The 27,936-nt window shown below is 46.5% G+C and overlaps 1 protein-coding gene and 1 long non-coding RNA gene across 5 annotated transcripts in view; one reads left to right on the top strand and one right to left on the bottom strand.

The window, feature by feature from the left end:
- The window catches only part of VWA8 (von Willebrand factor A domain containing 8), a 333,728-nt gene extending 323,151 nt beyond the window's left edge, over positions 1-10,577 (top strand). For both annotated transcript variants that reach the window (XM_059144521.1, XM_059144520.1), the window contains 3 exons: positions 5,316-5,414; positions 6,654-6,892; positions 9,173-10,577. In XM_059144521.1, coding sequence (XP_059000504.1) covers positions 5,316-5,414; positions 6,654-6,892; positions 9,173-9,281 — 447 coding nt within the window. In that variant the 3' untranslated portion in view covers positions 9,282-10,577. The remainder of the gene's footprint in view (positions 1-5,315; positions 5,415-6,653; positions 6,893-9,172) is intronic.
- The window catches only part of LOC131813949 (uncharacterized), a 30,681-nt gene continuing 12,760 nt past the window's right edge, over positions 10,016-27,936 (bottom strand). The window contains exons 5-6 of one of the 3 annotated variants that reach the window (XR_009347052.1): positions 15,878-16,133; positions 10,016-13,429 (exon numbers count right to left, since the gene is read on the bottom strand). This is a non-coding gene — a long non-coding RNA (uncharacterized LOC131813949). The other 2 variants (XR_009347051.1, XR_009347053.1) reach the window with 2 other exon arrangements.

Genomic DNA, 27,936 nt, shown 5'->3' with positions numbered 1-27,936 from the left:
AACTCAGCATTTGTTTTCATTTGTTACACCTTTCTCTAAATGAATGAGATTTTCAAAAGAAAATACAGCAAAAGGGCATTTAAGCAGGCTTCTAAAGCAAATAAGTATTAAAATTGGCCTTCTCTCATTGAGGCTGTCCCTTACTACTGTGGTTTATTATTTATGTGTGTGTGCTAAAAGCAAGACTCTACAAGGACTCAGGGGAGACCTTGAGAAGTAGAGAAATCATGACGATATAAATTTTGAGCTGCTCAAAAAAGGTTACGATCTAAACATTAGGGGGGTTGATAATGACAGTGAGGCTCTTATTTAATGACTCCATGATCTTCCACATGCAGAATGTGCTTGAGATCCTGGCAAGTCTGGTCAGCCCTGATCACAGCAGGAACCAGACGGGGGTGGGGAGGGGCAATGGCAGGATCAGGGGTTAGAAAAGGGAAATGAATGAGTTACTGTACTTCTTTCCTTTAGCCTAGACAGTTTTGAGGATTAGCAAATTTCTCTCTGTGAAACGCGCTGGGGTCCTTGGAGAGCAGATACTAGATAATTACGACATAGAAGTATTGGTCTTAATGGAAGCTTAAAATGATCTACAGTAACACCAGGGAACGGTCCACATTTGGACGTACTTTGGATTCCTCTCAAGCATTTTATTTACTTTGGGCGCAGAATAATTCCCAAGCCTGTCTGGAAAATGAGAACCAGAGCCTGCAAACCATTTTATAAGCCTCATCCTATTCTTTAGGTGTGTCTTTTCTTTTTTTCTTTTCTTTTTTTTTTTCCTAAAGATTTTATTTATCCATTTGACAGAGAGAAATGACAAGTAGACAGAGAGGCAGGCAGAGAGAGAGAGGGAAGCAGGCTCCCTCTGAGCAGAGAGCCCGATGCGGGGCTCGATCCCAGGACCCTGGGATCATGACCTGAGCTGAAGGCAGAGGCCCAACCCACTGAGCCACCCAGGCGCCCAGGTGTGTCTTTTCTGCCTTTGCAGTGCTAACCCAGCATAGACAAAGGCGGATCCTTCTGCAAATAGCACTTTCCTTACCATAAAGAAAGAAAGGGGGGGGGCAGGAAGAAGGAAGAAAGGGAAGAAGGGAGGGAGGAAGAAAGAGAGATGGGTAATTCACCTATCTTTATCTCACTTGTGTGAAAAAGTATAGTAAGCTTTCTTCTCCCGGGCAGATAACTAAATGATAGGTGGGTAGATCAGTCAGTCAAATGATAGATGGATAGTTACTAAAATGTTTCTGAAGCATTTAATCAACCAGTATCTGTTTTTGATAAAGACCCTCCAGAAGCAACTTTGGCTGCTCTTTGTTTAATCACCAGCTCTTTTCCTCGTGGTAACCAGTTACATCAGCCCGGTGAGCAGACCACGCGGTCAAATACATATTCGTAGAGGTTCATCCACAGTGATCTGATTAGGAAGAATTTCAACCTTCAGTTAATAGGGAGGGAAACGTCTAATACATTTATAGCCCTGTTGCCTCGGCCAAATAAGAGAAACCCACTTCAGTTTCGAGGAACCGATCTTCTCCCCTCCTGTGTAAGATCCCGCCGAACAGATGACTTCACCAGGCTCCTAACAAAAGCCAGTCTGCCTGGCACCTTCTCAAGACAACTTTAGTCTTGGCTTGAGACAGTTCCTGCCGTGACCATTGTCCCGTCAGACTTGATAGGGCCTCGAGCAGGTGTCCATGGAGGAATCGGGCAGGCTTCCTCCACATCCGGGCCAATGCTGCTGCTGAAGGCAGGGACCTTAGGCGCCTACTGAAGCCAGGACAGCAGTTAGCCACTGTCAAGAGCTGTGCAGCTTGTAGGGTTCAAATTCTGTTACCTTTTCACAGACTGATAGCAAACTATCCTAAGGAGATACTTTTTCACATGTGGAATTTATTACATCCCTAAAAAGCATTTGCTATCAAGCTTTTTTAAGGTATTGGTCAGTTTCTCTTCAATTCTCTTGTACCATCTTTAGTATTAATTTTAAAAAATATTAAAACCAAGCCCAGAATATTGTCCCAGCCCCTGCGCAAGACCCTACTCTGGCTCTTCTCTGACCATACCCCTCCCATGAAGTTAAGACTCTGTGGGGCCAGTGGGGTACGTTCAGTTAGAGCCAGTTTTCCAATCATGCTCCTGGTTTCGGGGATTCCCCAAGAAAACTCAGATGAGCCCAAGCCTGCTTCCAGGGCCTACGCGGGGGTCCCTTTCGTAGGTCTGTCTTCTTAGGGCAGACTAGCCAATGTTGTGAAGACCTGGGCCTGACGTAAGGCCCAGGTCTGACTGTGTGGAGGGCGATGATGGCGTGTGGCTGCGAGAGAGCTAGGTATGCACGCGTGTGCTGAGGAGGCACCTCACAGAATGGGACAGAGCCGAGTCCAGCAAGGGAAGGGCCTGGGCTGTGAGCCAGGGGCCATGCCGCCCACACCACCCTGTTCTTGCACAGAGTTTAAGGAGTCCTGGCTCTCCAGGTCATTCGTTATAATCTGTATTTGTCGATCAAAGAAGGAGGATAGAAGGATCTTATTTAACGGTCTGTAGCCTGATAGATAGTTTTTAGATATTTAGATATCTTACGTGGGCTTTCATTCGTCTACCTGCCCCTTCCAATTATACACTTGTCTCTGTCCGTTCCCATTCTTTCTCCCTTTTTTCAATCTCAGAAAAGGGAGTGTCCTCCCTCCTTGTCTAAACTAGAGCCCGACTGTGACTCTGAGCTCCTTCCCCATGACACCCTTTCTGCTGCCCACAAAATGCACCAACAGCTGTCCCCCAACACTCCCTCTAGATGCTGTTTCCTTATTCTTTCATATCCCACAAACTTTTCACTGATCTTTTCCCCACAGAGGTCGCTGTGGATTCTAAGGCCCAGAGGTCACTAGTCCCCATTCTCTGGGAAGGCTGTGGTCAGCGTAATTCAGCACAGTTGCCAACCCCTCCCTGAGACCCTACAGACAGTTTCCCCACGGCTGTCTCCTTATCCTGCTTCACCAAGTGCTGCCTCCCCTGTCTTCTCCATTCAGCTCAGTGTCCTTCTTCCACCCACGGAGGAGGATACTCCCCAGGGTTCAGTCAAAGGGCTCCTCTGCCCTCCTCTCTCTGGGCATTTGCCCTTGGCAGACATGTCTGCCTCCTGGGGAGGACAGCCACATCTCTGACTCCATGAACTTGACTTCCACTCTCATGCCTCCCCAAATGCACAACTCCAGCACACTCCACAATGAATTCAGCTTGCCTTCTGACTCCCTCTTTTTTGCACAAAATTATTTCGATGGGAGTTTTTCTACGTCTCGTATTTTAAGTACAATGGTTTGGGTTCCAGTACAGGGATTTTTGTCAGCTAGCTTGGACTAACCACCATTTATCGCATGGTGGGGAAAAATGCATTCCAGCTTCCAAACAGATTATTTGTAAAAGAATGTAGCCCACATGGGAAAGGAAGACTTCTTATTGCCCCAATGTGATTGCATCTTTGCAATAAACACACCAGGCATTCTTACAGATACTAAAATTCAGAGATGAATAAGGCATGGCCTCAAAGAACTCAGCAGTTAAAAAGGAATAGACATGAAAGGAAACTACTGCATTCCCCTACTGCACCTAGAGTCATGTTTTGCACATGCTAGGTGTTCAGAAGACAACTGTTGGTGGGCAGTCAGTTCGGCAATAGAAAACAGTGAATCTTAGGAATTTTGTCCCTCTGTGGGATTCCCAATACTCCCAAAAATCTTTGCCCACGCTCAAGAGTTTTCTTTGCATATTCCCAGTTGGCCCAGATACCCTGAAGTCTCTTCTAACTTTCACATCAGCATTATGAACATTCTTAGAGGGAGATGGCAGAGGAGAGGGGAATTTGGGAGCAGAGTCAACAGTTAAAAACCACCTTGCTCCAGTTAGAGTTGCTTCAAGGTCCCAAACTTCTTTCCAGATTCCATAAAAATGCTGCACCCCACTCAGCTCTGGCCTTTTCTCATATGCATTGTGAGACAGAGAATTAAGAAGGTATTTCCTAAATTCAAAAAATATATGTCATACACTAGAGTACAAAAGCAGATTATAAAACCCACATGGTGAACGTCATCCATTTCAGTTGAAAGTTCTGTTGCTGTAGATGTGAATGTGTGTTTGTGTGTGTGTGGGCGCGCGCGTGTGTGTGTGAGTGTACAACCTCTTACACATACATTGAAAGGAAATAAAAGCCTCGAAACTTACACAACAAAACATTAACAGATGTTATCTCTGACTAATGTGATCTTGAATAATTTTCATCTTCTTTTTTGTGCTTTTCTGTGATTTCTGTGGTGAATACATTTCACTTTTGCCTTCAGGGAAAAAAACCTACGTGTTTTCTATCGCTGTGTGACAGATTAACTGCAAATATAGCGTCTGAAAGCAACACCCATTTATCAGGTCCTGGTTCTGGAGTTTGGGAGTCTGGGAAGACTCAGCTGGGTTCTCGGCTCAGGATCTCCTAAGGCTGGAATCAGGATGTCAGTCAGACTGGGCTTCCGACCTAGAGGCTCTGCTGTCAAGCCCATTGGATTGTTGGCAGAGTTCAGTTCCTTGTCATTGTAGGATTGAGGTCCCAGTTTCCTTGCTGGCTATTAGCCAGGGTCATTCCTAGATCCCCATCTTCCCCCGCCCCATCTCAGCCACAGATAATTCTCACATGTCCCATCCCCCCATACTTCAAGTCTCTCTGTCTTTCCCTTATGCTACCAGCTGGAAAAAACTTTTTAGGACTTATATGATTAAGTTGGGCCCACCCAGATAATCTCCCTTTTTGATGAACTCAGAATTGATTGGTTAGCAGGCTTAATTACATCTGCAGAATCCTCTTTGCCACATAAAATAAATAATCACAAGCAACATCCTATCATATTCATAGGTGCTGCCCTCACTTAACACTTAAGGGGAAAGGATTATGCAGACCTTGTACACTGGGGGGCAGGAATCCTGGGTGCTACCTTGGAATTCTGCCTACCACTCTGTGTGTGTGTGTGTGTGTGTGTGTGTGTGTGTGTGTGTGTGTGTGTGATTTTTTTGAACTCTCCCCTGAGAGTTAAGAATGGAATTCTTGGTAGCGCCCAAAGCCCTCGTCATACTTTCTACCTCCTGTTGGGGCAGAAATCACAGAAGAGGATGGACCAGAAGCCTGGAGTTTGTCTGCCTTTGTGGATAAACACACATCTGTCTCTCTGGACCCATCCGGGGCCGTCCGTGGAGCCCTTATGTCTAGTGGCCGCCCAGAGAGTCGGAGGCTTACAGGTCTGGTGACAGTTCTGTTAACTCTCTGATTCTCTCGTCTGTAGTATGACATCGTTGGACACTCCGGAGACGGCTACAACATTGGTCTAGTTCCACTTAACAAAATGCCCAAGGACAATAAGCAAAGACTAGAAATTCTGAAGGTAAATGCATTAAGTCACCTCTCTGTTGTGAAAACTTCTACCAGATTAGGTAAAGTATCTGCTGATCACTGAAAAGATTCACCGAGGCAGCAGGAGTTACAGGAAAGAAAAAGACTTCCTGTTTTACAGGCATATTCATGCATTAAACTGGGAAAACACTCATCATATTCAGGCATTAAACTGGGAAAACATTCATCACACCTAAAATCCTTTTCTCCACCCTACAAATTTTCAACGTTGTTCCCTACAGATTCTCAGTGTACTTGGGATTGTATCTGTATTCTACAGCCTGGGTCGCCTCCTATACCCTCTGCAGTTCTGCTCAGCCCCTGCACATTTCAGTTAAAGAAAAAGAATGACCCTGTTTAGAGAACTCTCTAAGCCCAATTTTATGTCCTTAGTATCTTCTGATGATAAGTTCAATTTCCCATACCTAGAGCTACAGTAGAAACACATACACACCAGGAGCTTAAAGTAAGTTTCCTCCATAGCTGTTGTTGTAAGTGCGGTGCTTAGTGTTACAACTTTAAATAATTTTTTTTTTATTGATTTCTTTTTTTTTCTTATAAAGATTTTATTTATTTATTCGACAGAGAGAGATCACAAGTAGGCAGAGAGAGAGGAAGAAGCAGGCTCCCCGCTGAGCATAGAGCCTGATGCGGGACTCGATCCCAGGACCCTGAGATCATGACCTGAGCTGAAGGCAGCGGCTTAACCCACTGAGCCACCCAGGCGCCCAGTGTTACAACTTTATTAGGAATTCAACCCATTCCTCATTTTTCTCCCATGTCATGTCTGCTCACAGGTCTTGCCCACCTTTAAGGGGAAAGGACTATGCAGGCTTTACATGCCAGGGGGTGGGAATCTTAGGGACCACCGTGGAATTCTGCCTACACACTGTGTGTGTGTGTCTGTGTGTGTGTGTGTGAGAGAGAGAGATGCCAAGTTTGATGTTTTCTTAGATTTTTTTGCTTTAAGTGGCACCTTGAGTTTCAAGAGTCAGTGCTTCTGGGGGAGTCTGGGAACATTTCCTGTTTCTAACAAAAGTCTTAACCACATACAAATATCACTGTGTACTGTTGTCCCTCTAAGGTGCAAATTAAATAGAGCTCACTTAGATATTTCCTGTTCGAGTATAATAATCGGTATTTGTGCGTTCTCCTGATTAATGGAACTCTCATGATGTTTGCTTACAAAGTTTCTTACTCGTGGCTTCTGTGCCCCGTCTCTTCCTCCCAGACCATGCACGCCCACGCTCAGTTCTGCATGAGTGGGGACCACACTTTAGAGGGGACAGAACATGCCATCAAGGAGATTGTCAAAGAAGAAGCCGACGAGTACTTCGTCATCGTCTTAAGTGATGCAAACCTGTCGCGATACGGAATACATCCTGCCAGGTTTGCCCAGATCCTGACAAGCAACCCTCAAGTAAATGCTTTTGCCATTTTCATTGGATCTTTAGGCGATCAAGCAACCAGGTAAGGGCCACCTCGGGATACGGCAAAGGACAAACAGAGAGACACTTGAATACCTGCCTGACACATGCCGTCTCATGGGATCGGTGTTACAAGGGGCAGTGGCAGGGAGGGGGGCAGCGGGAAGAGTACCCACTAGGGCTGCTACCCTCGAGGGGCTGGTGGTCCAGTTGAGAGGACAGAGCGCCCTCTCTTACGTTTGGATGAGCAATAATAGTCTTAAATTAATTATTTTTCATCTATTTAAACCAACAATAGAATAATTAACAAATTGATTTGTCCACTGATAAATTAGACAATGTTTTATATATTTGGCACTGAACATTGAGGTCTCAAGCTCAGTTCTAATCAGTTCAGTTACTCCAAATATGATTTCATGTTCAAATCATATTCAAAGTCGCAAACATCATATCCAAGTAACAAACTTTTCCCAGTATGAGAGATGGTATATATGTATGTGTGTCTATAAAATGTGTATATAAATGATATAGAAAATGTGTGTGTGTGTATATGTGTATATATATAGTATATATCTATATATAGACACAGAGAGACATATACATAAATATGCATGGGTAGACATGCATGGGGAATATATATACATATCTATCTATCTTGGATAACCCCCCTTATATGTGTATTTGTCCCTTCTCACTGAGGAGACAGGCAGGTGAAGCACTGGGAGACAATGTAAGACAGAGTAAGTGGGCTATGGTGAGTGCTGTGAAATGTATAAGCCTGAGGATTCACAGACCTGGGGCAAATAATACATTCGATGTTAATAAAAATAATTTTAGAAAAGAAAGAATATATAGTAAAACACTACACTGAACGTGTTGAATATTCACTAGAGAAGTTTATGGTCAGATAACAAATGCCACTGTGGATGAACTGAAAGGAGAGATCTGGAAACACTGATTTCTCAAACACACCAACATTTATCTTTTTGAATTATAAGCAGAAAGAACTTGTGATTTTTCTCCATTTGAAATAGTTGTATGAAGCAGAAAACACAAATGAAAGTAGAGCTCCCCCACCCCCCAAAAATAACATTCCTGCCCAGAACACATAGCTTTTCGTTCTTCCTGTCTTTTACCTGTCACACTCTGAGATACAGAGTGCTGTATAGACTAGGACACGTTTTAGCTTCCAAAGAGCTGGCATCTTTTCTTTTCCCTTTGCCACTGCAGGATTGCAGAATAAGCTTAAGAACTGCCTTAGTTTCATGTCATTACTGTCAGTTTATTACAACTAACTGCATTTTTCTCAGGTTTATATTTTAGCATCTTCTGGAATGTTGATGTTCTCGAATGCAAGCCATCCCTTTTCCACCCAGATTTCTTTCAGGACCAGCCCAGTATTAAGCAGACAGCAAGTTCAGCAAATACTGGTTGAGCTGAAATAGCTATTTTGTCTTTCTAGTGAACAGATCCTGTTTGAATACTTAAGAAAGTACAATAATACCCTTGTGGTTTCCTAGGGAAATGGTCCAACATCCACTGGCAAAAGATATGTTGCAGAATTAGCTGGTCTCCCAGGCATGCCAAATGTATGATACGACACAGGATGGTTGACTTTTATGAAATGTCATTCCAAAACCAAACTTTGTTGGCACAGTGAAAGGAGGCGTTCTTTTGGATAGAACTGTGTCTTGTACTTTCATTGCTTTCAGAAATGGCCCTTTGTTCCAGATGATAAATCGCCATTTAAAAGAATTATCATAAGCCTATATAACCTTGGTGTCATCAGAGCTGCAACTGCGCAAGCCAGATTGCCCTTCACACTGCATGATGTGAGCGCCCCCCCCCCCCAAAAAAAAGAGAGAGAGAGAGAAGGAAAGAAAGAACCACCTGGATTTGGCTGGGCAGCGTTTTTCCCGGCCTGAGTTCTAAGGCAGGGAAAGCACTTAGAAGCACAGGGTGAGGTCCACGTATTTGCTGGACCCAGGTGAGCTAATCCCAGATTCGTCCCTTGGGCTCTGTTCTGCCAAGGGAATACCGGGAAATGACAGTAATAAAAGGAAGGAAACTTCTTTTCAAATTAACTGATTTTCTCACTGAAGAGAGCTTTCTTTTGGTTCACTGCTCTCAGTGTGCTTCTCTCCCTCTGTTCTGTGGCCCTTCCAAGCCTTTTATTGCCTGCTGACAAACCATTCCGTGGTAGGCAGGGGCAAGGTATTAGAAAGTAAAAACTTCCTTTGGATGCTGTGGTTACGGGGGCAGGAAGTGGAAGGGGAGCCCCCATTTGCAATGGTAATTTTTCTTTCCCTTTCCATCCGGGCAGGCTTCAGAGAACTTTACCAGCTGGCCGGTCCTTCATTGCCATGGATACCAAGGACATCCCCCAGATTTTACAACAGATCTTCACCTCCACCATGCTGTCCACTGTTTAGGGAAGGCCCTTCATCACCCTGATGACCCCGGGACTTAAAATAAGATGGGAATAAAGAGCCCGCCAAAGAAAAGACGACAGCTGTGACCCTGCGCGTTGCCTGGAGGACTCTGGCACTCCCGGCTCTTCCTGGGCTCGCTCAGGAATCAGAATGCAGGAAAGCAGCAGGAGGAGAGCTTGTGCATGGAAATCTACCACCGGGGATGGGTTCTTGGGTAAAGCGAGTTGAGCTGAGTTTTATAAAAAAAAGGTCAGGAGTCAACAAAGGCAATTTGAGAACTATGGCGCTTGGTTTATATCCAGAAACCAGAGGGGAAGAGAATTCCTTGCTTTTGCCTTAACACAATGACTGGTCACCTGAGGTAACAGAAGTGATTTCTGATGCCATGTTCCGCCATTGAGATAAAAGTCTGTGTAAACTCACCCAACTTGCTCCTGTCCAATAATTTATTTTATTTTTTCCTCCATGATTTTTATAGTATTTAACCTACTGCAAAGCCTCCTAACAGCAGTTCTTTTAAAAAAAGGTTAGATTTTTTTCAATAATTCCATTTTCTTGGCCAAAGCCAAAAGGAATCAAAAGATCCCTGCATTGCTTCCTTTCCCATTTGACTTTTTAAAAGACTCTTTAAATAATGAAGAGCAAATGTCCTATTTCCATGCTGCCATCATGGAATGCTAAAGGCTGTCTTGCCTTGAACTTCCTGTATCTTCTTGTTCTTCCAGTGCTTCTCACAAGTTCCACATACTTCAGTGTCAAAAACGTAATGCTTGAAATAACAAACGCTTATGGTTTTACTTAAAGCAGAGTAAAAACAAGGCAGCATGTTTGAATTAATGGGAACTGGAGATTTCTTTAGCTGTTAAAAAAAAAAAAAAACGCACACACACACAAAAAAAAACCTTTTTTTCAAGATTCGTTCTTTTTTCTTTCCAAGTGTACCTTATTTCCACCTACCTTAGGCTGACCTTTATTTATCAACAGGCCTGATGTCATTTTGTTTACAATCAAATGCTACAGCCAGAGTCAGGCTCTGTTCAACCATAAAAGAAGTTCCTCTCCACCAGTGATGCAGGCAAAATGGCGGGGAGCACCAGTGGATGGGTACTTGCTTGTCGCAAGTTGGAAAAATCAGTCTTGTTAATAATATTACCTTATTTGCCTATATAGCATGAAATTGTACAGGCTCATTTCATTTTAGTCAGTCAGAGGAAAGAAAACACCCGTTTGTTTCTCCACCCCAACTCCCTATCAGCTGTCAAAGAAATAAAAACGATCAGATTCCCATGCAGTCCCGTCCAGTGAGTTCGCATGGCTCGTCTTACTTTTCCTCACAGTCAGGCGGGGCAGCTCAGGGCTGGGCTAGCCCCCTTCGTGCTTTCTTCCCACCTCGAAGATGAGCTCTTGCAGATTTTGCTCCTTTTCTTGCAGCCTGACCACGGTTCAGAGAGCTCTCTTCTCTCCCCGGGACTCTCCGTGAACCCATTCAGGCACTCAGAGGAGCGCGTGGGGACCGAGGGTAGAAGCCACTGCTGGAGGGACACCTCCCACTGGGCCTTCCTAGGCTAAGCAACAACTTGAACCCCTTGAGGGTGTCCCCTCTGCGAGAGGGCCACAGCCCCAAAATGCTTTGCCCGGAATCCGCAAGTCCCTAACGGAATGGCCTTTTAACAAATCCTGCCTGTGCCCTAACTACCTGAATTAGCAGAGGCCATTTTTTTAAACATGGGAAGAATGTTCTCACGTAATTCAATTTCCCTTTCCCCACTGGCCAGACATCCTTGCAATTATCATTTCAAACAAACAAACAAACAAAGAAAAACATGTGACTCCTGACTTATTTGTAAAAGGGAAAGATGGTGGGGGAGGGGAGTAGAGAGAGAGGAGCTGAGAAGAGTATAATTTTCACTTCTTGGAATACCTAAGAAGTTTGTGCCTTTATTATTAAATGTACTTAATTATAGGCCACTCCAATCTGTTCCCAGGCCCTTCTTAGGGCCAAGACATTATAATAAATGCATTGCTAGCCTCAGGGGGGGTTCCATTGAAAAGCTTCTGAACCGGCTCGGTCTTGTAGTGCCCGTGTAATGCTGAGAAGGTTCATTGTGACCCGTAAGCACCAGGAGGAATGAAGGCTATGAATGGCCGCTGTCTAGTGTGTAACCCCCTCACCCCACCACCACCCCCCACCCAGAACCTTTTGTGTGCCCCAGCAAGATGACCTCATCACACATGGGGCACCTCCAGCCAGGAGTGGATCCGAGCCGGAGTACTTGAGCCTGTCCCATGTTCAGCATGAATCATTTCATTCTTTCCAGAGGAGGAGAGATCCATCAATGCCAGCGGGATTTTCTCTGAACAAACCCGAGGGCTTTGAAAGCCATTTAGAAGCAGTTCTCCGTGGACAACACGGTCAGTGTTCCCGAACGGCCAGCTCCAGAGGCCTCAACCCTCCCTCCACCTGGCTCCTTCCTGCACCTGTCAGCTCAGCCAGAATTAAACTCCCCCCGAGAAGGGAGCAGAGAGGTATGGGACTGGGGGCAATACCAGGGTGGTCGCCTGTGTGTCCTGTTGCCGTTATGGCCCAACAATCACAGTTAGGAGAGAGATTCCACAAATGCTAAGCCAACAACTCCTGCCTGGACAAACTTTTTTCTGGAATTGCATCAAAGAATAGTCACATGTACCTTTGTATTTAATAAATTGTGCCTTGCTTTTTTTCATCTTAGGAAATAAAATGTCCATTTCCAGAAAAATTCTTCCAACCAGTAACATGTCTGGCTTTTTAAAATGCTTCGATGGAGAGCCTAATCTGCTCCCACTTTCTGGCCAGGGTGTTATCATAAGGGTCTTAACCATTGCCTTGCCTTTACTTTTCTTTCGCAGATTTGCTACGGCAAAAGTACTCTAGGTCATGGAAAGGAATTCCAGTGTTTGATCTTGTGGTGGAAGAGTTTATAAACTCCAAGTAGGATTAGTCAGTGGAAAGGAAGTTCTAGATGCTGCTGTGATGTGTGAACTTGGACTTGTCACTTCTGGGTCTCAGTTGCTTCATCTATTTAAAATGAATTTAAACTTGAAAAGCTGAACCAAATTATCTCTAACACTCTAGTCCCTGCTTCTAGATCTCACAGAGCCACTGAGTTGACTGTGCATCACACATCTTACAAGAACCACATCATGTCAGTGTGTTTTTGCCTCCCACGAACAGAGGATTTGGGCACCGACACCCATTGCCCCAGCAATACAGTGTCCCTGACAGCATATGCTTTCTAAAAGCTATAAAAAATGTCATTCAGTTTGGACAAGCAGGGCTTTCCCCCATCAGCTGGACAGATACTTCTGTTGGACAGTCATTCACAACATTTCTACCCATTGTCTCTTACTTTGCATTTTGCTGCCTTAAAATAAAACTCCTTATCTGCTGATCTGCACCGTGGGATCAAAAAGGGTCAGAAATTGGAAAACTACTGGGTGCCCCGAGCTGACCTTTGTGCCGCAAGCCGAACAATGAGCAATTGTGTGTGTGTGTGTGTGTGTGGTTTTTTTTCTTTTTTCATTGTTAAATCCTGTAAACAAAAATCTCTGGAGGGGGGAAAAAAATGCTTTGCCAGGCAATCCTCTCCAGCTGAAAATGATTTGACACTCTCTTTAGACACCAGTGCCCGTCTGGGGCTGACACCTTCGAACAGACACCGTGTCTGTCCTCACAGCCACATGTCAGCTTTGGAATGTCGGCGTTACATAATCTCAAAGTCGAGTGACGCTTGTGGTATTTGGCCACTCAGAGCAAAAGAGAACTCTGTCCTGAGGTGGTTCGGATCCAGACTGTGGCGGGAACGTCCTGTTCGGATCAAAGAAATCTCATCAGGTGACACATCAGCTCTGCGGGGCTTCGCCCACCCCCCAGGCATGGTCCTCTCCCCCAGGTGGGCGCCAGGCTTACCTCAAGTCTCCTCTCTTCTCACTGGCTTTGTCAAAGAGCTTTGGGGCTGCCCGCTCTTTCCCTGAAAAAGCAATCCGTGTTTGCCGATCAACTCTAACTCTGGAGATGGTGGGTGTAAGCCCAGAAGAGTTTCAGGATAATATCGGGATTTCTTAAAATTCCAGGGAACTCTGAAGCCTTAGAATCACTGGCCAAGTTTGACCTGGAAAGGGAAGGGGGAGATGTCAGTCCAAACATCCCAGAGCAGGTCTGTCCCTTCATGCTGGCCAGAATGGTGCAAGCAAATAATGAGCCTGTCAGGACTCCTCTGTGTAATTGGTCTCATGATGCCATACGTGAGGCCTTATTAGTTGAAGAAAAAAAAAGTATGTTTATTCAGGACATTAAAGTTGGGTTTTTAAGTGCAATATATTTATATTAATAAATCCTGATGCTAATTTAACAAGACTGAACATTTCTTCATTCCCACACTAATTAAGACTTTTTTATTTTTAATCCTTGGGGCTCCAGGAATGGACTGAGTCTTAGCAAAGCTAGTAGGTCCATTTCCTCTTACCAAATATTTTCTGGCCCATGTAAAATTCAGCCCCGAAAACACTGGCCCAGAAAGGGGCCCGTGCAGGCCCAGTGGAAAGCAAGTAACGGCACTGGGGAAGCAGCCTGTTGACCAGCCTTGGCCTTAGCTCCTGGGGGGGTTAGGGAGTGGGGTGAGGAGTTTCCCACAGAGCGCAGGGCTGGTGAGGAACCCACGGGCTTCTGCAGCATGCCAGCCAGGACGCTCGGATTCCAGGGTATTACACACAAAAAATAAAGAGGGCATAGGACAAGGCATACCCGGGAAGGTTTGGGACTTAGTTAACTAATACATGGCCTGGGAAACCCACACATTTATTTTGCAGTTGACAAAGAAAGGATTTTTACCTGAAAAGTGTCCTTTGGGGCCTCAGATGTCTTTGAACAACTATTTTCAACACTGATAGACTATGCATGTCCATACAGTGCCAGCTCAAGCACAGAGATCTACGATTCAGCATGCAGGGCCCAAACCACAGAATCTCTTTTTCTCTCTGACTCTCAGTGTGGACTGGAAGAAATGGGAAGGCTCTCTGCAGAGCTGGGAGTTTGTGGCAGTTCCACAAGACGGCCTGAGAGCAGACAGTCAGTCACTTGGCTAGAACACAGCTCCATGCAGCTGGCCTGGCTCCTCGCCCCTAACATCTGAGGTCTATCTTTGGAGCTGCATTTCCCAGAGAGAGGGGCTTCTCTTTTAAAATACAAATAGCCCTGAGAGGCTATCCATCACGCTCATCTTGGTTTGAATTCCTTCATTCACACGCTTTCTTCCAGGCCCCAGCTGAGAGGAAGGTTCCAGAGAGGGACTGTGACCAGGCATGAAGCAGAAGGGAGTGAGGGGCTTGCAGCTTGGGCCTGGGACACAGCATGCAGGCATGAGACGGGCGCATGGTGGGGTGAGGTGTGCCGGTCTTGCTTGAGGCTACATATGTGGTCTCTCTATTCTCTCGAGAGGGCACGGAGAAGGCTTTGTCAGGGCAGTGGCTTGCTTCTCTGTCGTCCTGCTTTTTTGGAGACACCCAGATTCGCACTTGCATTTTGTGCTTCTGCTTAGGGAAGCTCCACCTTTCTGGCATCTGGGTTACAGAGGTAGGCACAGCTGATTCCCTAGCAAGGACAAGGAACTTGAACTTGGGGCCCTGCCCCACAATACCTGGGCCCTATCTCTGGGGAAGCCAACCAATTGGGTTTGTTTGTTTGTTTGTTTGTTTTTTCATTTTGCCAAGAGAACTTTTACCCTATGCTATGGGTTTTTCCAAAGAGAATTTACACCCCTGAGAGGCCACAATCCTGCTTGGAAGCCACTTTCTTGCCCTGCAGAAGTAGGGCTGATCCACACTCCATAGGACGCAGGTAGAACAAGCCATGGGGAGGTTCCAGAGGAAGGAGCCATGGAATTCCCGAGTTCCATCCTGGTGAGGACTGGAATGAGATCAGCAGGAGCCTCTTAAACCCAGAATGTTCCTCCTGTACGATGGGAGTATTAAGGTTACCTCTAGGAAGCATCTAAAGAAGTCTGTAGAAGCATCTGTAATTCCGACTTTAGGAAGAAGCTGTTTTTATAACAGTTCCTAAAAACACTCACATATTACTAGCATTAAAAAATCAAAGACCTTTGAAAAATGAGTGTGGCTTCTTAAAAAATTTTCTTTGTTTCCCTTTGAGTTGGTTCTCTTTTCTCCCTTTCCAAAGAGAACCAGTTTGGTTTTTTTTTTAATTAAGGTATAATGGACATATGACATTATATTAGTTTCAGGTGTATGACATACTGATTCAATATATGTAGATCTTGTGAAATGGTCGCCACCGTACAGCTCATTCCCATCCGTCATCGCACATTAAAGAGAGCCAGCTTTGCGTTTCCTGAGCCTGCTAATGGCCCCCTCTCTTCATGACTTGCCATTCCCTAGCTGCTTATAAAAACCATGACATCAGCTTCTCTCTGAAAACCACATCAGCTCCGCCCTGTGACGGTCTCACTGGTCCTGTCACTTGAGCATCATTAAATCAGACTCTCCCAACAAGGTCTGATTGCAAAGCCACACAGCTGGCATCATGAGAATAGCACCTAACTCACATGAGCCAAGGGATGAGCAGAAGACAGACAGAAGCCGGCGTCTGTGATGAGAAGGCCTCCCTGGTTTCCATAGTCAGATGCACCCGAGAACCTCCAAACGCCCCTCTGCATGATGCCGGCTGCAGAGTCAGGGCGGAAGCCTGGTGGCCCCTGCTCACAAGCCGCGTGACTTCAGGCGTGCTTCCAACCTCTCAGATGGCTGTCTTCTCGCCTCTGAGATGAGGAGAATCACCTGATGTCTCAGGGTTTACGAAGGCTGAAATCAAATAAGAAAGGCATCTCATAAGCAGAAAGTGCCAGCCAGTTCAGGCGTGTCCCCAAGAGGGAAGTGACCCCTTGGGAGGTGAGGGACTCTGACCAATTTTGGCTGGCAGTTAGGACATCCTTTGGCCTGGTCAGACACCTCAGAATGGATGCGGAGTGCAGGGCAGCCGCTCCATCAGGGTGAATGTAGTGGGGACCAAAGAAAGAAAGACACTGGCTGAAGGGTGGGGTTCCTGGGGCAGGCGGGAGGCCACTCAGCTCCAAGGCTTTCGTCCCTCCAGGACAGACAGAGCCCGAGCGCTCTGTTTGCAGACATGGCTGCAGTTTGTCCCGTGGTCAGAACCTCGTTTCTCAGGCTTCACTACAGCCCGCCTTGGGTGAGGGACAATGGCCTTTCTTAGGAGTGGCCCAAGCCATGTGTCCTGCAACCACGGCTTTCCCTGCAGGAGGCTGTTAGCGCCAGAACTGCTGTCAAAGTCAAGACTATAAGCGGAGTCCATCTGGATGTCTCCCCGGCCTGTGCCCCTTCTTCAAACCTGGGGAGAACGCCTGACCCCGCTAAGCATTCAGAGAGCCCTTGACAGAATCGGTGCCTTTAACTGGTCCCTTCTGGGAGGGTGACTGAGGAGTCTTGGAAAACTAAGCCTGAGCCGCCATGTTCTGTCATATGCAGGGAGAATAATAAAATATTATCATCATTATTATTATAACACAAAATAATACCAGCTGTTATCTCGCATTTCCCACATGCCAGGCATTTCTAAGCACTTTGCCTAAACAAACTCATTAAGTCCTCACAACGACTTCATGGGACTCATCCTATTCCCATTTTGTTTCAAAAGCGAAGACCACCGGTCTACCCTGAGAGAGCAAAGAAGAGGCCGACTGGCTGACTGAGGGAGGGGAGCGCCTCGGGCACCGTGAAGGTCAGCGGGAGTAGCTCTGGGCACTCAGCACGCCGGCCCCTTCCTCAGTGCGGGCAAGGGCAGGCTTCCAGGCTTGCCCGTCTTTAGCCGGGCCCTGGGAAGGGGCTCGATAAACTGTTGTCGAATGAAGAGTTGTGGGATGCGGAGGCTCCCTGGTCCTGGGAAGAAGAACTTACACTGGCTCTCAAGGATGAGCAAGGTTCTGTGAGCCAAGAGCACTGGTCAGGGAGTCCCGGAGGAAGGTAGGGGTAAGAGTGATTTGAGCAAAAGCGTAAATTCAGAATGTACCAAGGTGAGGTGACAGGCCTGACAGGAATGTTCTCCTGTTTTTGGCTGCCACTGACCAGCTAGGAATTTCTAAGTGAGGCCCAAAAAACAGCCTCTCCTCCAAGGCTCCAGGGTGGCCTTCTGGGCAGTCCGGCTGCTGACTCCAGCCCTGACTGGCCAGGGCGAGGTGGGAGGCCAGTGGGCAGTCCAGACCCTCCCGGAGCCCAGAGTAATGACAGCTCCACAGAGCAAGCCTCATTACATGGAGCGACTTCATGATGTGGCTGTTTTGTTTTGCTTTGCTTTTTTTTTTTTTTTTTTCCTCTTTGAAGATGAGTGGAGAACCTTCTTTTACCCAAGATTACAAGTTGGGTTGGTGATGAAAGGTCTGTGCCATGCAGAAGGGGGCCTCAGGGAGGAGCTTGTACATTTGCAAGCCCTTTTGTTGAAAATGGCTTGCTCTGTGGGAAAGGAAAGAAAAGGAAAGAGAAGGGAAAGAGAGAAGGAAGGAAGGCAGGAAGGGAGAAAGGGAGGAAGGCAGGAAGGAAGGAAGGATGGAACAAAAAGAAGAAAAGAAAAAGAAATTAGCAGGAGGATCAGAATCATTTCTACCTTTGTGAGGCTGCCTGAGACCCCTGGCTGATCACCATGACTGCCAACGACTTCAACCCTACACACAACCCTCCTTAGACTCTGTCTCCCTAACTCCTAAATCTCTAGAAGACTTTGAAAAAAAATTCAGTTGGCCCATGTTCCCAAACCCAGACAAAACCGCTTCAGCGGGTAGCTTTGCAAAGAGCCTCGCACAACATGGATTGTTCAAACTGGATGTCTGGATGCCTGGCTGGATGAGGTGGCGGATGGGTTGAAGAGGAGAAATGTTACCTATTTAAAATGTGTCAAGGAGCGGTGCCTGGGTGGCTCAGTGGGTTAAACGCCTGCCTTTGGCTCAGGTCATGATCCCAGGGTCCTGGGATGGAGCCCCACATCGGGCTCCCCGCTCAGTGGAGAGCCCGCTTCTCCTGCTCCCACTCCCCCTGCTTGTGTTCCCCTTCTGGCTATCCCACTCTCTGTCAAATAAATAAATAAAATCATTTAAAAAATAAAATACCTCAAGGAAAGGAGATTAGTACCAGCTTCAGCCTAAGCAGGAATTCTGTCGTATCTGCTAGACTGAGAGCGTAGATTTACCCCTAATCCGTTTACATAAGAGATGAGGAGCCACGGGGAGATGTCATCCCAAGAGAAGAGCAAATCAGACACCCAAGCTTGACCCTGTGACACAATCTTAGTAGTGGGAGGGGCAAGGATGCCGCCTGGTATTGAATGTAAATTTGTGTCCAGGTCAGCCACTGGTGACAAGCAGACATCCAGACAGCTGTGCCCAGGAGACACAGTGACACCCAACAGAAACCATTTTTCTATGGGTAACTAAGTCAGCTCCAAGGGACCACATGCTGCTTAGCGAGGTACAAAGGACTTGGCAACAAATGTCCTTAAGCTCACTGGGCACTGGACTCAAATCATGACTTTCATACTAACTAGTCTTCTGTCATAGGAAGTTTTCTAAACATTGTTTTTTTGAAATACAATTCATATACCATAAAATTCACCCTTTGAGAAGCACACGGTTCAGTGGTTTGAAGTATGTTCAGAAAGTTGTCCAAATATCATCACCATCTAATTCCAGAATATTCTCATCACCCCGGGCAGAAATCTCATGCTCACTAGTAGTCATTGTCCATTGCTGCTCCCCAACGTCTGGCAACTTCAATCTACTTTCCATCTCAATGGATTTGTCTGTGCTGGATATTTCATATAAATGGATTCATATAACATGGGACCTTTTTTTGTTTCTTTCATTTACCATATTTTCGGGATTCATCCTTATACCATAGATCACTACTTCACTCTTTTTTTTTTATGGCCAAATAATATTTAGTTGTAGCAACACACTGCATTCTGTTTTTATAAACTGTCATTTATAAGCTGACAGATATTTTGGCTGTTTCCACTTTTTGTCTGATATGAATAATGCTGCTCTTTCACATACAAGCTTTTGAGGGGACGTATGTTTTCAGTTCTCTAGGGGTGGAATTGCTAGGTCATATTGTAACTCTGTGTTTACCTTTTCGAGGAGTGGGCCAACTATTTTCCAAAATGGCTAGACCATTAAATTATCACCAGCAATATGAGGACTCCAACTGCTCCACACACTTGCTATTTTCCATCTTTTTTGTTACAGCGATGTTAGCGAATGTAAAATGGCATCTCATTGTGGTAGGATTTGCATTTTCCTAATGACTAATTATATTGAGCATCTTTTCATGTGCTTATAAGCTATTTGTATATCTTATTTGGAGAAATGTCTATTTGAATCCTTTGCCCATTTTTTTTAATTGCCTATTTGTCTGTGCGTTGCTGAGCTGTAGGAATTCTTTATGGATTTTGGATATTAGACCACTATCAGATATATGATTGGTAATTATTTCTCCCATTCTGGGGGTTGCCTTCATTTTCTCAACCAATGCCCTCCAAAGCACAAAGGTTTTTAATTTCAATGAAGTCCAATATGTCCGTTTTTCCTTTGGTTGCTCATGCCTTGGGTGTTATATCTAAAAAAAAAAATTGCTGGGCTGCCTGGCTAGCTCAGCAGGTCTGGCACACAACTCTTGATCTCAAGGTTATAAATTCAAACCTCATGTTGGGTATGGAAATTATTTAAAAATAAAAATTTAGGGGCACCTGGGTGGCTCAGTGGGTTAATCCTCTATCTTCCACTCCAGTCATGATCCCAGGGTCCTGGGATTGAGCCCCACATCAGGCTCTCTGGCAGGGAGCCTGCTTCTCCCTCTCTCTCTCTGCCTGCCTCTCTGCCTACTTCTGCCTACTTGTGATTTCTCTCTCTGTCAAATAAATAAATAAATAAATAATCCTTTAAAAAAATAAATAAGTAAGTAAATAATAAAGATTTTTAAATCTTTAAAAAAAAATTGCCTAATCCAAAGTCATGAAAATTTATGCTTTCATCTTCTTCTAAGAGTTTAACAGTTTAAGCTCTCACCTTTGATCCTGTTTGAGGTAATTTTAGTGTGAGATGAAGGTATGACATCTCATCTGCAATCGGATGTCCAGTTTTCCCAGCACGACTTGTTGAAGAGACAGTTCTTTCTCAATTGAGTCATCTTAGCATCCTTGTCAAAAAGTCAGTGACCGTAAACATATGGGTTTATTCCCGGACTATTAATTCTATTCTAATGATCTATATGATTATCCCTATGTTACTACCATGAACTCTTGTCTGATAGAGTTTTGCAGTAAGTTTTGAATTTGAAAAATATGAATCTTCCAACTTTGTTCTTTTTCAAGATTATTTTTGCTGTCTTAGGTCCTTTATGTTTCCGTATGAATTTTAGAATCAGCTTGTCATTTAAAAAAAAAAAAAAGCCAGCTGGGATTTTAATAGGGATTGCATTGACTCTCCTGATCACTTTGGGGAGTATTGCCATCTAACCATATCAAGTTGTCCAATCCGTGAACACAAGATGAGTTTCTATTTTTTTTTTTAAATTTTATTTATTTATTAGACAGACAGAGATCAAAAGTAGGCAGAGAGGCAGGCACAGAGAGAGGGGGAGAAGCAGGCTCCCTGCTGAGCAGAGAGCCAGATGTGGGGCTCGATCCCAGGACCCTGGGATCATGACTGGAGCCGAAGGCAGAGGCTTAACCCACTGAGCCACCCAGCGCCCCGGGTTTCTATTTCTTGAGGGCCTCTTTAATTTCACTCAACAATATTTTATAGTTTTCAAGTGTATAATGCTAGCACTTCTTTCATTTTTGCTCCTAAGTATGTATGTGTGTGTGTGTATTTATTTCTAAGTATTTTGTTCTTTTCAATGCTTTTGTACATGAGATTATTTTCCTCATTTCATTTTTCATAGTGGTCATTGCTCAGGTATAGAAATACAAATGAGGATGCCTGGATGGCTCAGTCAGTTAAGTGTCTGCCTTCGGTTGAGGTCGTGATCCCAGGGTCCTGGGATCGAGTCCCACATCGGGCTCCCTGCTCAGCTCCCTGCTTCTCCCTCTCCCTCTGCTGCTCCCCCTGATTGTGCTCACTCTCTCTTTCTCTCTCTCTCTGTCAAATAAATAAATCTATCTTTTTTTAAAAAAGGAAGGAAGGAAGGAAAGAAAAGAAATATAACTGAATTTTGTATATTAAGCTTGTCTCTCGCCAAACTTGTTTACTAGCTGTGATAGAGCAAGTCAACACACCACGAAGCTCACCATTCTTACTAAGATTCTGCCACTTTTCTTAAATATATGCTCTCGATTTTTGCAGTCTTTGGTTATTTCGTAGAATTTTGAAACAGTTGATTCTGACCTATGTATGTATGTATGTATGTTTGGATTGATTGATTGATTGATTGCCAGTATTCTCATTGGTTTTATGGAGGGGAAGATTTTCAGGTCCTGACCCCACCATTTTCATTCACATTACCCACCTTGAGAAGTTTCTCATACCTCCATTTCCTCAACTATATTATTGTCTTTCCATCATTCGTGGGGGATGATTAATAAGGTAATGTGTAATTTTCCTAAAACTGCCTGGTGCTAGTAGTTATCCCATAAAGTCATTATCACCAGGGAAAGAGGAACTGGCAGGGAACGTGCTGGTGCTCCCTAACCTTGCTCTCAAACACACAGTGCAATCCTCTAATGACTCACTTTACACCTAAGGAGCCCTCTGGCCAGCCCCATCTGGGCTTCCATTCCATTCCTCCTAAACCAAACCGCCTCCTTTCTTCCCACCTCCGTGTTGGAGCTTACTTTTCCCAGGCTCTGCTCCCTCAGCTGTCTGATTTCTGCTGGCTGGTGAGGTGCTGATTCCCCAAAGGCCACATCTCCAGGGAACCAAGGGTCTAACCCAGTTCTGGTCACGGGTCCCAAGCCCAAACACAGCCACAGATGACTTGTGCCACAGCAACTTGGAGGAGGCAGAAAAACCCTGCTCTTCTCCAACCACCCCAGCCCCCCACCTTCACCTCAGGCCAGCCCTGGGGAGGGAGACATTTGTAGTTCGTGAATGATTCTAAGAAGACTAAACTTGGGGATTATGTGGTCTGTTGTATCAACCAGGAACAGCAGCTAAGTAATGACAGTCAACCTTGACTTTGTGCAGAGCCTTTTCCGGGCCGTACGGGCCAGTGGGCACACTCCCATCATCCCCGTATCATGGCAGCCCGGCAGGGTAGTTAGGTAACAAGGCACTGAGCCCCTGGACAACCCAGGGTTCCTCCAGCCTCCTCTCCAGATACTCCATCCATGCCGTGCCCCGAAGTCTGGCAAAGCTCAGGATGGACCGTGTCTATCCGCCCCTTGGCTGGAAACACCTTCCCACACCATCAAACACCTGCCCGCCCCTCCACCCTTCAAAGCCTAGTCACAGGACCTCCTGAGAGGAGGATTTCCCAAGAATCTTCTTTGCTACCACTTCACCTCATCATTTATTCACCCATCCAACAAATATTTGCTAAGAACCTGGCAATATCCTGGTCTGGGTTACAACAATGGACTTGCTCTATGGAACTTACAATCTGGTGGCAAGGCCAAAAATAAACAGAAAATATGCAGGTAGTAATAAGCTCTGAGAATACAAATAAAAGAAGGTTAGGGTTGGGTTGGGGAGCATTATTTCAAATAAGGTACTCAGGGAAGCCTGAGTCTGATAAGACGACAACTGAGAAGAAACTGGAAAGAAGTAAGGACCTGGGCTGCACAAATATCAAAGATAAGAGCATTCCAGCCAGAGAGAATAGCATGTACAAAGGCCCTGAGGTGGAAGCAGATTTCACAAGCCAAAAGAACAGCAAGGAGATGGGTATGTCTGGGTTGGCGTGAGCAAGGGGAGAGTGTCAGACAATGAGGCCAAAGAGATATCGGGCCCCACACTATGCTGGGCCTTACAGATCATGGAAAGAATTTTGGATGTTACAGGATGTAAGTCTGGAAGCCAATGGAGCATTCTGAGCACAATAGTGACATACTCTGAACTGCATTTTGAAAGGAGCCCTTGGGCTGCCATATTGAGAATAGACCATAGACGGTCCAGGTAGAAACCAGAGGGACCAGGTGAAGAGCTTGCTGCACCATGGCAACTTGGTGCAGGGACCTGGGTGAGCAGTGGAGTTGGTGAGGAGTGGTCAAAATCTGAAGATATTCTGAAGGTGGAGCCAATGGGATTTGCTGATGGATTAGATGTGGAATGTGAGAGGAGGCCAGGAATCGAAGATGAGTCCGAGGCGTTTGGCCCGTGAAACTGAAAGCATAAAGCTGCCATTTACTGGGTTGAGGAAGCCAAGCAGGTAAAGAAGAAAGGGTGAGCCTTCCCCTGCACCTTCCACCTCCAAGGCCTCCTCCACTAACAGCACAGAGACCTTCTGCACTGTGACAGGCCTTCTGCGGTGGCTTCCCTAGCCATCTACAGACACCTGCAAGTTGTGTCCTTTGACTCTCCGCAGTTGTGGACCGAAGGCACTTTGGACATCTCCAGCTAAGATCCTCTTTCTGCGGGTCACGCCGTGTGAATACACTGGGAACCAGCAGAGTCTGACCAGGTCCCAGGGGTTGACGAGAGGCAATGCCATGGACACCCACATGAGCAGCTCCCAAGCCGAGGCATGGACAGGCTCAAGCAGGGCTGGCAAAGGAGAAGGCAAGGACATTGGAGTGGGAGCTTGCCACCTCGTCTGCACGCCGGCATCACGTGGGGCGCCCTCATCCAGCTGGCACCCAGTTCCTCAGAATCTCTATGGGAGGGAGTCTGGCTTCCGTGTTTTGCAGATTCCCAGAAGATTCTAACATTCAGCCAAGGTTGGGAGCCATGACCTTGAATCAAAAAGAGCTCAAAAAGAGCTTGGTACCTCCTGGTGTTTGCTGATTCCAGTTGTGATTAGCAAGGGGCTAAATGAGGATGCCGGACGCGGAAACACCCCGTCCCTGTAAAGTAAGCGGAACCACACAAGGGCTGCCGAGGTTTCTTTTGCTCAGAACTGAAAGCAAATGGTTCTCTCCAAGAACACATTGCAAGTCTACCTGAGCTCACTCCACGCCTCCACCTCCAGTCCTGCTTTGAATATGAGTGTATTTCAAAGACTTTTTAAAAAACACTATCCAGGGGGCGCCTGGGTGGCTCAGTGCGTTAAAGTCTCTGCCTTTGGCTCAGGTCACGGTCCCAGTGTCCTGGGATCCAGCCCCGAGTCAGGCTCTGCTCAGCGGGGAGCCTGCTTCCCTTCTGCTCTCTCTGCCTACCTGTGATCTGTCTGTCAAATAAACAAATAAAATCTTTAAAAAAAAAAAAAAAAAACCACTATTCAGTCACCCTCTACCCGGGAGTGTCTCCCGGCAGACCCCAACTGTGTGTGGAATGTGGCAGAGAAGGGAGAGAGCGTGGGCCTGAGCCCGCGGTGTTAGAGTGTTCATTTTCCACCTAGGCACTGGGACAGATGGGAGTGGTGGCCAAGAACCACAGAAGAGTGAGAGAATGAAGGATTCCTTCAAGGCATATGGACTTGGAAACAGGTCAAATCTCAATTACAGGCCCAGGAGCCGGAGCAACCTGCTCCCCTCTGCTCCCCTGGTGAAGCCCCTGGGTCAGCCGGTCCACGGCCAGCAGACAGAGAAGCCATTCATGGCACACACACTCTCCCCTCCAGATCTGCGGGTGGCTGGGACCCCCTGCCATTTATCCAGCTCCCCAGACACTTTGTGGACAGAACCCAGGTAATCTGATTAAGGTAAGATGAAACGAGAAACATTTGCTCCTTGAAAATTGAGAACATCTGTCCCAGGTAGCAAACCAAAGAGAAGGCTCTTTGTAACTAAGGAAAGGGAATCCCGAAAGAGTCTGGGCATGACAGCAGGGCGGATGCCCTCTACGCTCACCTCCCCGCCCACCCAAAGGCAGGCCATGGGGACTGTGTCTGGGGCTATGGGGGGAGATTGGGTGCAGTGGCCTGGCAACCTGGCCTTGACCCTTGACTCCACCATGACCACTTGGAGACTCTTTTTTTTTTTTTTTTAAAGATTTTATTTATTTATTTGACAGACAGAGATCACAAGTAGGCAGAGAGGCAGGCAGAGAGAGAGGAAGGGAAGCAGCCTCCCTGCTGAGCAGAGAACCTGATGGGGGGCTCCATCCCAGGACCCTGGGATCATGACCTGAGCCAAAGGCAGAGACTTAACCCACTGAGCCACCCAGGCACACCCCACCCCTGCCCTGTGCTGTTCTTAAGTAATGCCCTACCTCCCCATCTAAGGGATAAGCCCATGGGGACCTGGGAGGCCCAGTTGGTTAAGTATCCACCTTCAGCTCAGGTCATGATCTCAGGGTCCTGGGATCGAAGGGATGAAATCCAACGTCCGGCTCCCTGCTGAGCAAGGAGTCTTGTTTCTCTCTCTCCCTCTGCCCCTCTCCCCTGTTTTGCTCTCTCTCTCTCTCTCTCAAATAAATAAATAACATCTTTAAAAAAAGAGAGGGAGACAGACAGACCCTCCAATCAAATCTGCACCCGTTCCACATGAAGCGTAAATGCAGGGGACCCTAGGGGATGGGACATCAAGTACTGAGATACTGAGACCGGGGCTGCCTGTTTCTTGGTCACTGTAGGCAAGTTTAAATCACAGGAGTCATCTGTGATCCTGATCCTGAGTCACCATCTGCTCACTCTCTCTGCCCGGGGGGCGCTTCTAGGTCCCATCCTCGTAACCCCGAAGGCCAACATGTCCTCCTCCATTCCTCCAGACCCTCCCGCCTCTAGGGCAGCTCCAAGGGGTGGACTCCAGCCCCATCATCATGGCCTGACAGACCCCTCCTCCGCCCTCCCTCCTCTCCCATTCCACCCGCACTGCCCCCCAAACACACCCACTGGACAGGAGTCCTAATCTTCCACATCAACAGGACACGGCATTAAAAACTCTCATTCCACACCCAGGCCTGCAGTCGAAATGAAATCAAATAACACTCTGAAAGAGAAGTAGGAGGTCCCTTCATTCCGTCCCTCCACAGACTTGGCACTCACCCCATGCCCTGCCCAGCTCTGAGGGTCAAGCATGGCTTAGAGATATTTTACGGAAAATTCCAAACATATACAAAAGCTGAGAGATATGCACAGTAAACCCGCATGGACCATCCCCCAGGGCTCACAGCAAATCTCATTTTCTGTCACCTCACCAGCTCTCCCCAGTGCCCACCTGCAGATTATTCTCATCCACATCACAGACCTCATATTGTTTCATCTCTAGAAGCTAGGACTACCCTTCCCAACCACAGTGCCATGCACAGCGCATAGGTTTCAAGGAGTCTAATCTGGGTCACACCTGGCCCAGGAAGGCCTCCCCGAAAGTAAGGCCCACCTGTGGAATGTGGCAGAGAGAGGACAGAGTGCTGGGATGGCCCCAGGGGGTAAGCTCCGGTTCTGGGTGCCAGATGGAACACGGGCAGCCCGGGAGCCGGAGGACAGCAGGAGAACCACAGACAAACAGAAGACTCCCCAGAGCTGACTGGACTCGGAAGCAGCCACACCCCTCTTCTCCTCTTCTTCCATCGGAGCTGCAGCTCAGGGCCCTGGCCCTCCTGGGTGGGTTCAGAGCTGTGGACCCCCTAAAGGTAAAAACGGGTCCAGTCGTTCACTGGCACCCTGAGGAGAGTGCAGATCCTGGGAACAGCCCCCCAAGACCAGTCACACCCATCGCCTCAGCCGCTGGCTCTGCCGCTTCATTCTTACCCACAATGCCTTACTCAGGAGCGGGCCAGGACTCCTGTCCTCTCCATAAATCTGAAACATGGGCCAGAACAAGACATGTGGAAGAGACAGTCTGTTTCCATCACGCAGCATTTTTTAAAAAATGATTTAGCTCTGAATGTCTAAAAAATGCTAATTATGCCTCGTGCTTTTTAAAATCTCTCATAGTGTCTATGCCACAGATGCTCAACCTTGGCACTACTGAATTTTAAACCAGATAATTCTCTGTTGCAGGGGCTCCAGGAAGAGTAGTCTGAGCACGGGAGCATGCTGACCCGCATGCCTAGCCTCTACCCGCGGAGGGCTGGCAGCAGCCTTTCTCCTGGGTGGGTCAGGCAAGATGGCTGCAGGCAGTGCCAAAGGTTCCCTGGGAAACAAAACTGCCTTCAAGGGGCACCTGGGTGGCTCAGTTAGTTAAGTATCTGCCTTTGGCTGGGGTCATAATCCCAGGGTCCTGGGATGGAGACCTGCATCGGCTCCCTGCTCTATGAGCCTGCTTCTCCCTCTCCCTCTGCCCCTCCCTCCACTTATGCTCTCTCTCCCTCTCAAATAAATAAATTAAATAAATAAATAAATAAATAAATAAAACCTTTTTTAAAAACCTGCCCTGAATTTGAGAGCCTGTGACCTATATAATAGTGGGTAGTAAGTTTGTTCATTGGTATCTTTATTCCTCTAATTCATCTTAAATCCCTTCTCAAAGATTCATCAATTTACTGTTAGATACATGAGAGAGGAGTGAATAACTGGGGAAATTCTCTTGAGAAGCCTCCGGTCTGTCTGCTGTAAGGGTTTTGAT

Source organism: Mustela lutreola, chromosome 13, assembly GCF_030435805.1.
Source record: "Mustela lutreola isolate mMusLut2 chromosome 13, mMusLut2.pri, whole genome shotgun sequence".
In the NCBI taxonomy this organism is placed as follows: domain Eukaryota; kingdom Metazoa; phylum Chordata; class Mammalia; order Carnivora; family Mustelidae; genus Mustela; species Mustela lutreola.
The sequence above is the reverse complement of the archived record's forward strand: the minus strand, read 5'-3'. Positions and strand labels throughout refer to the sequence as shown.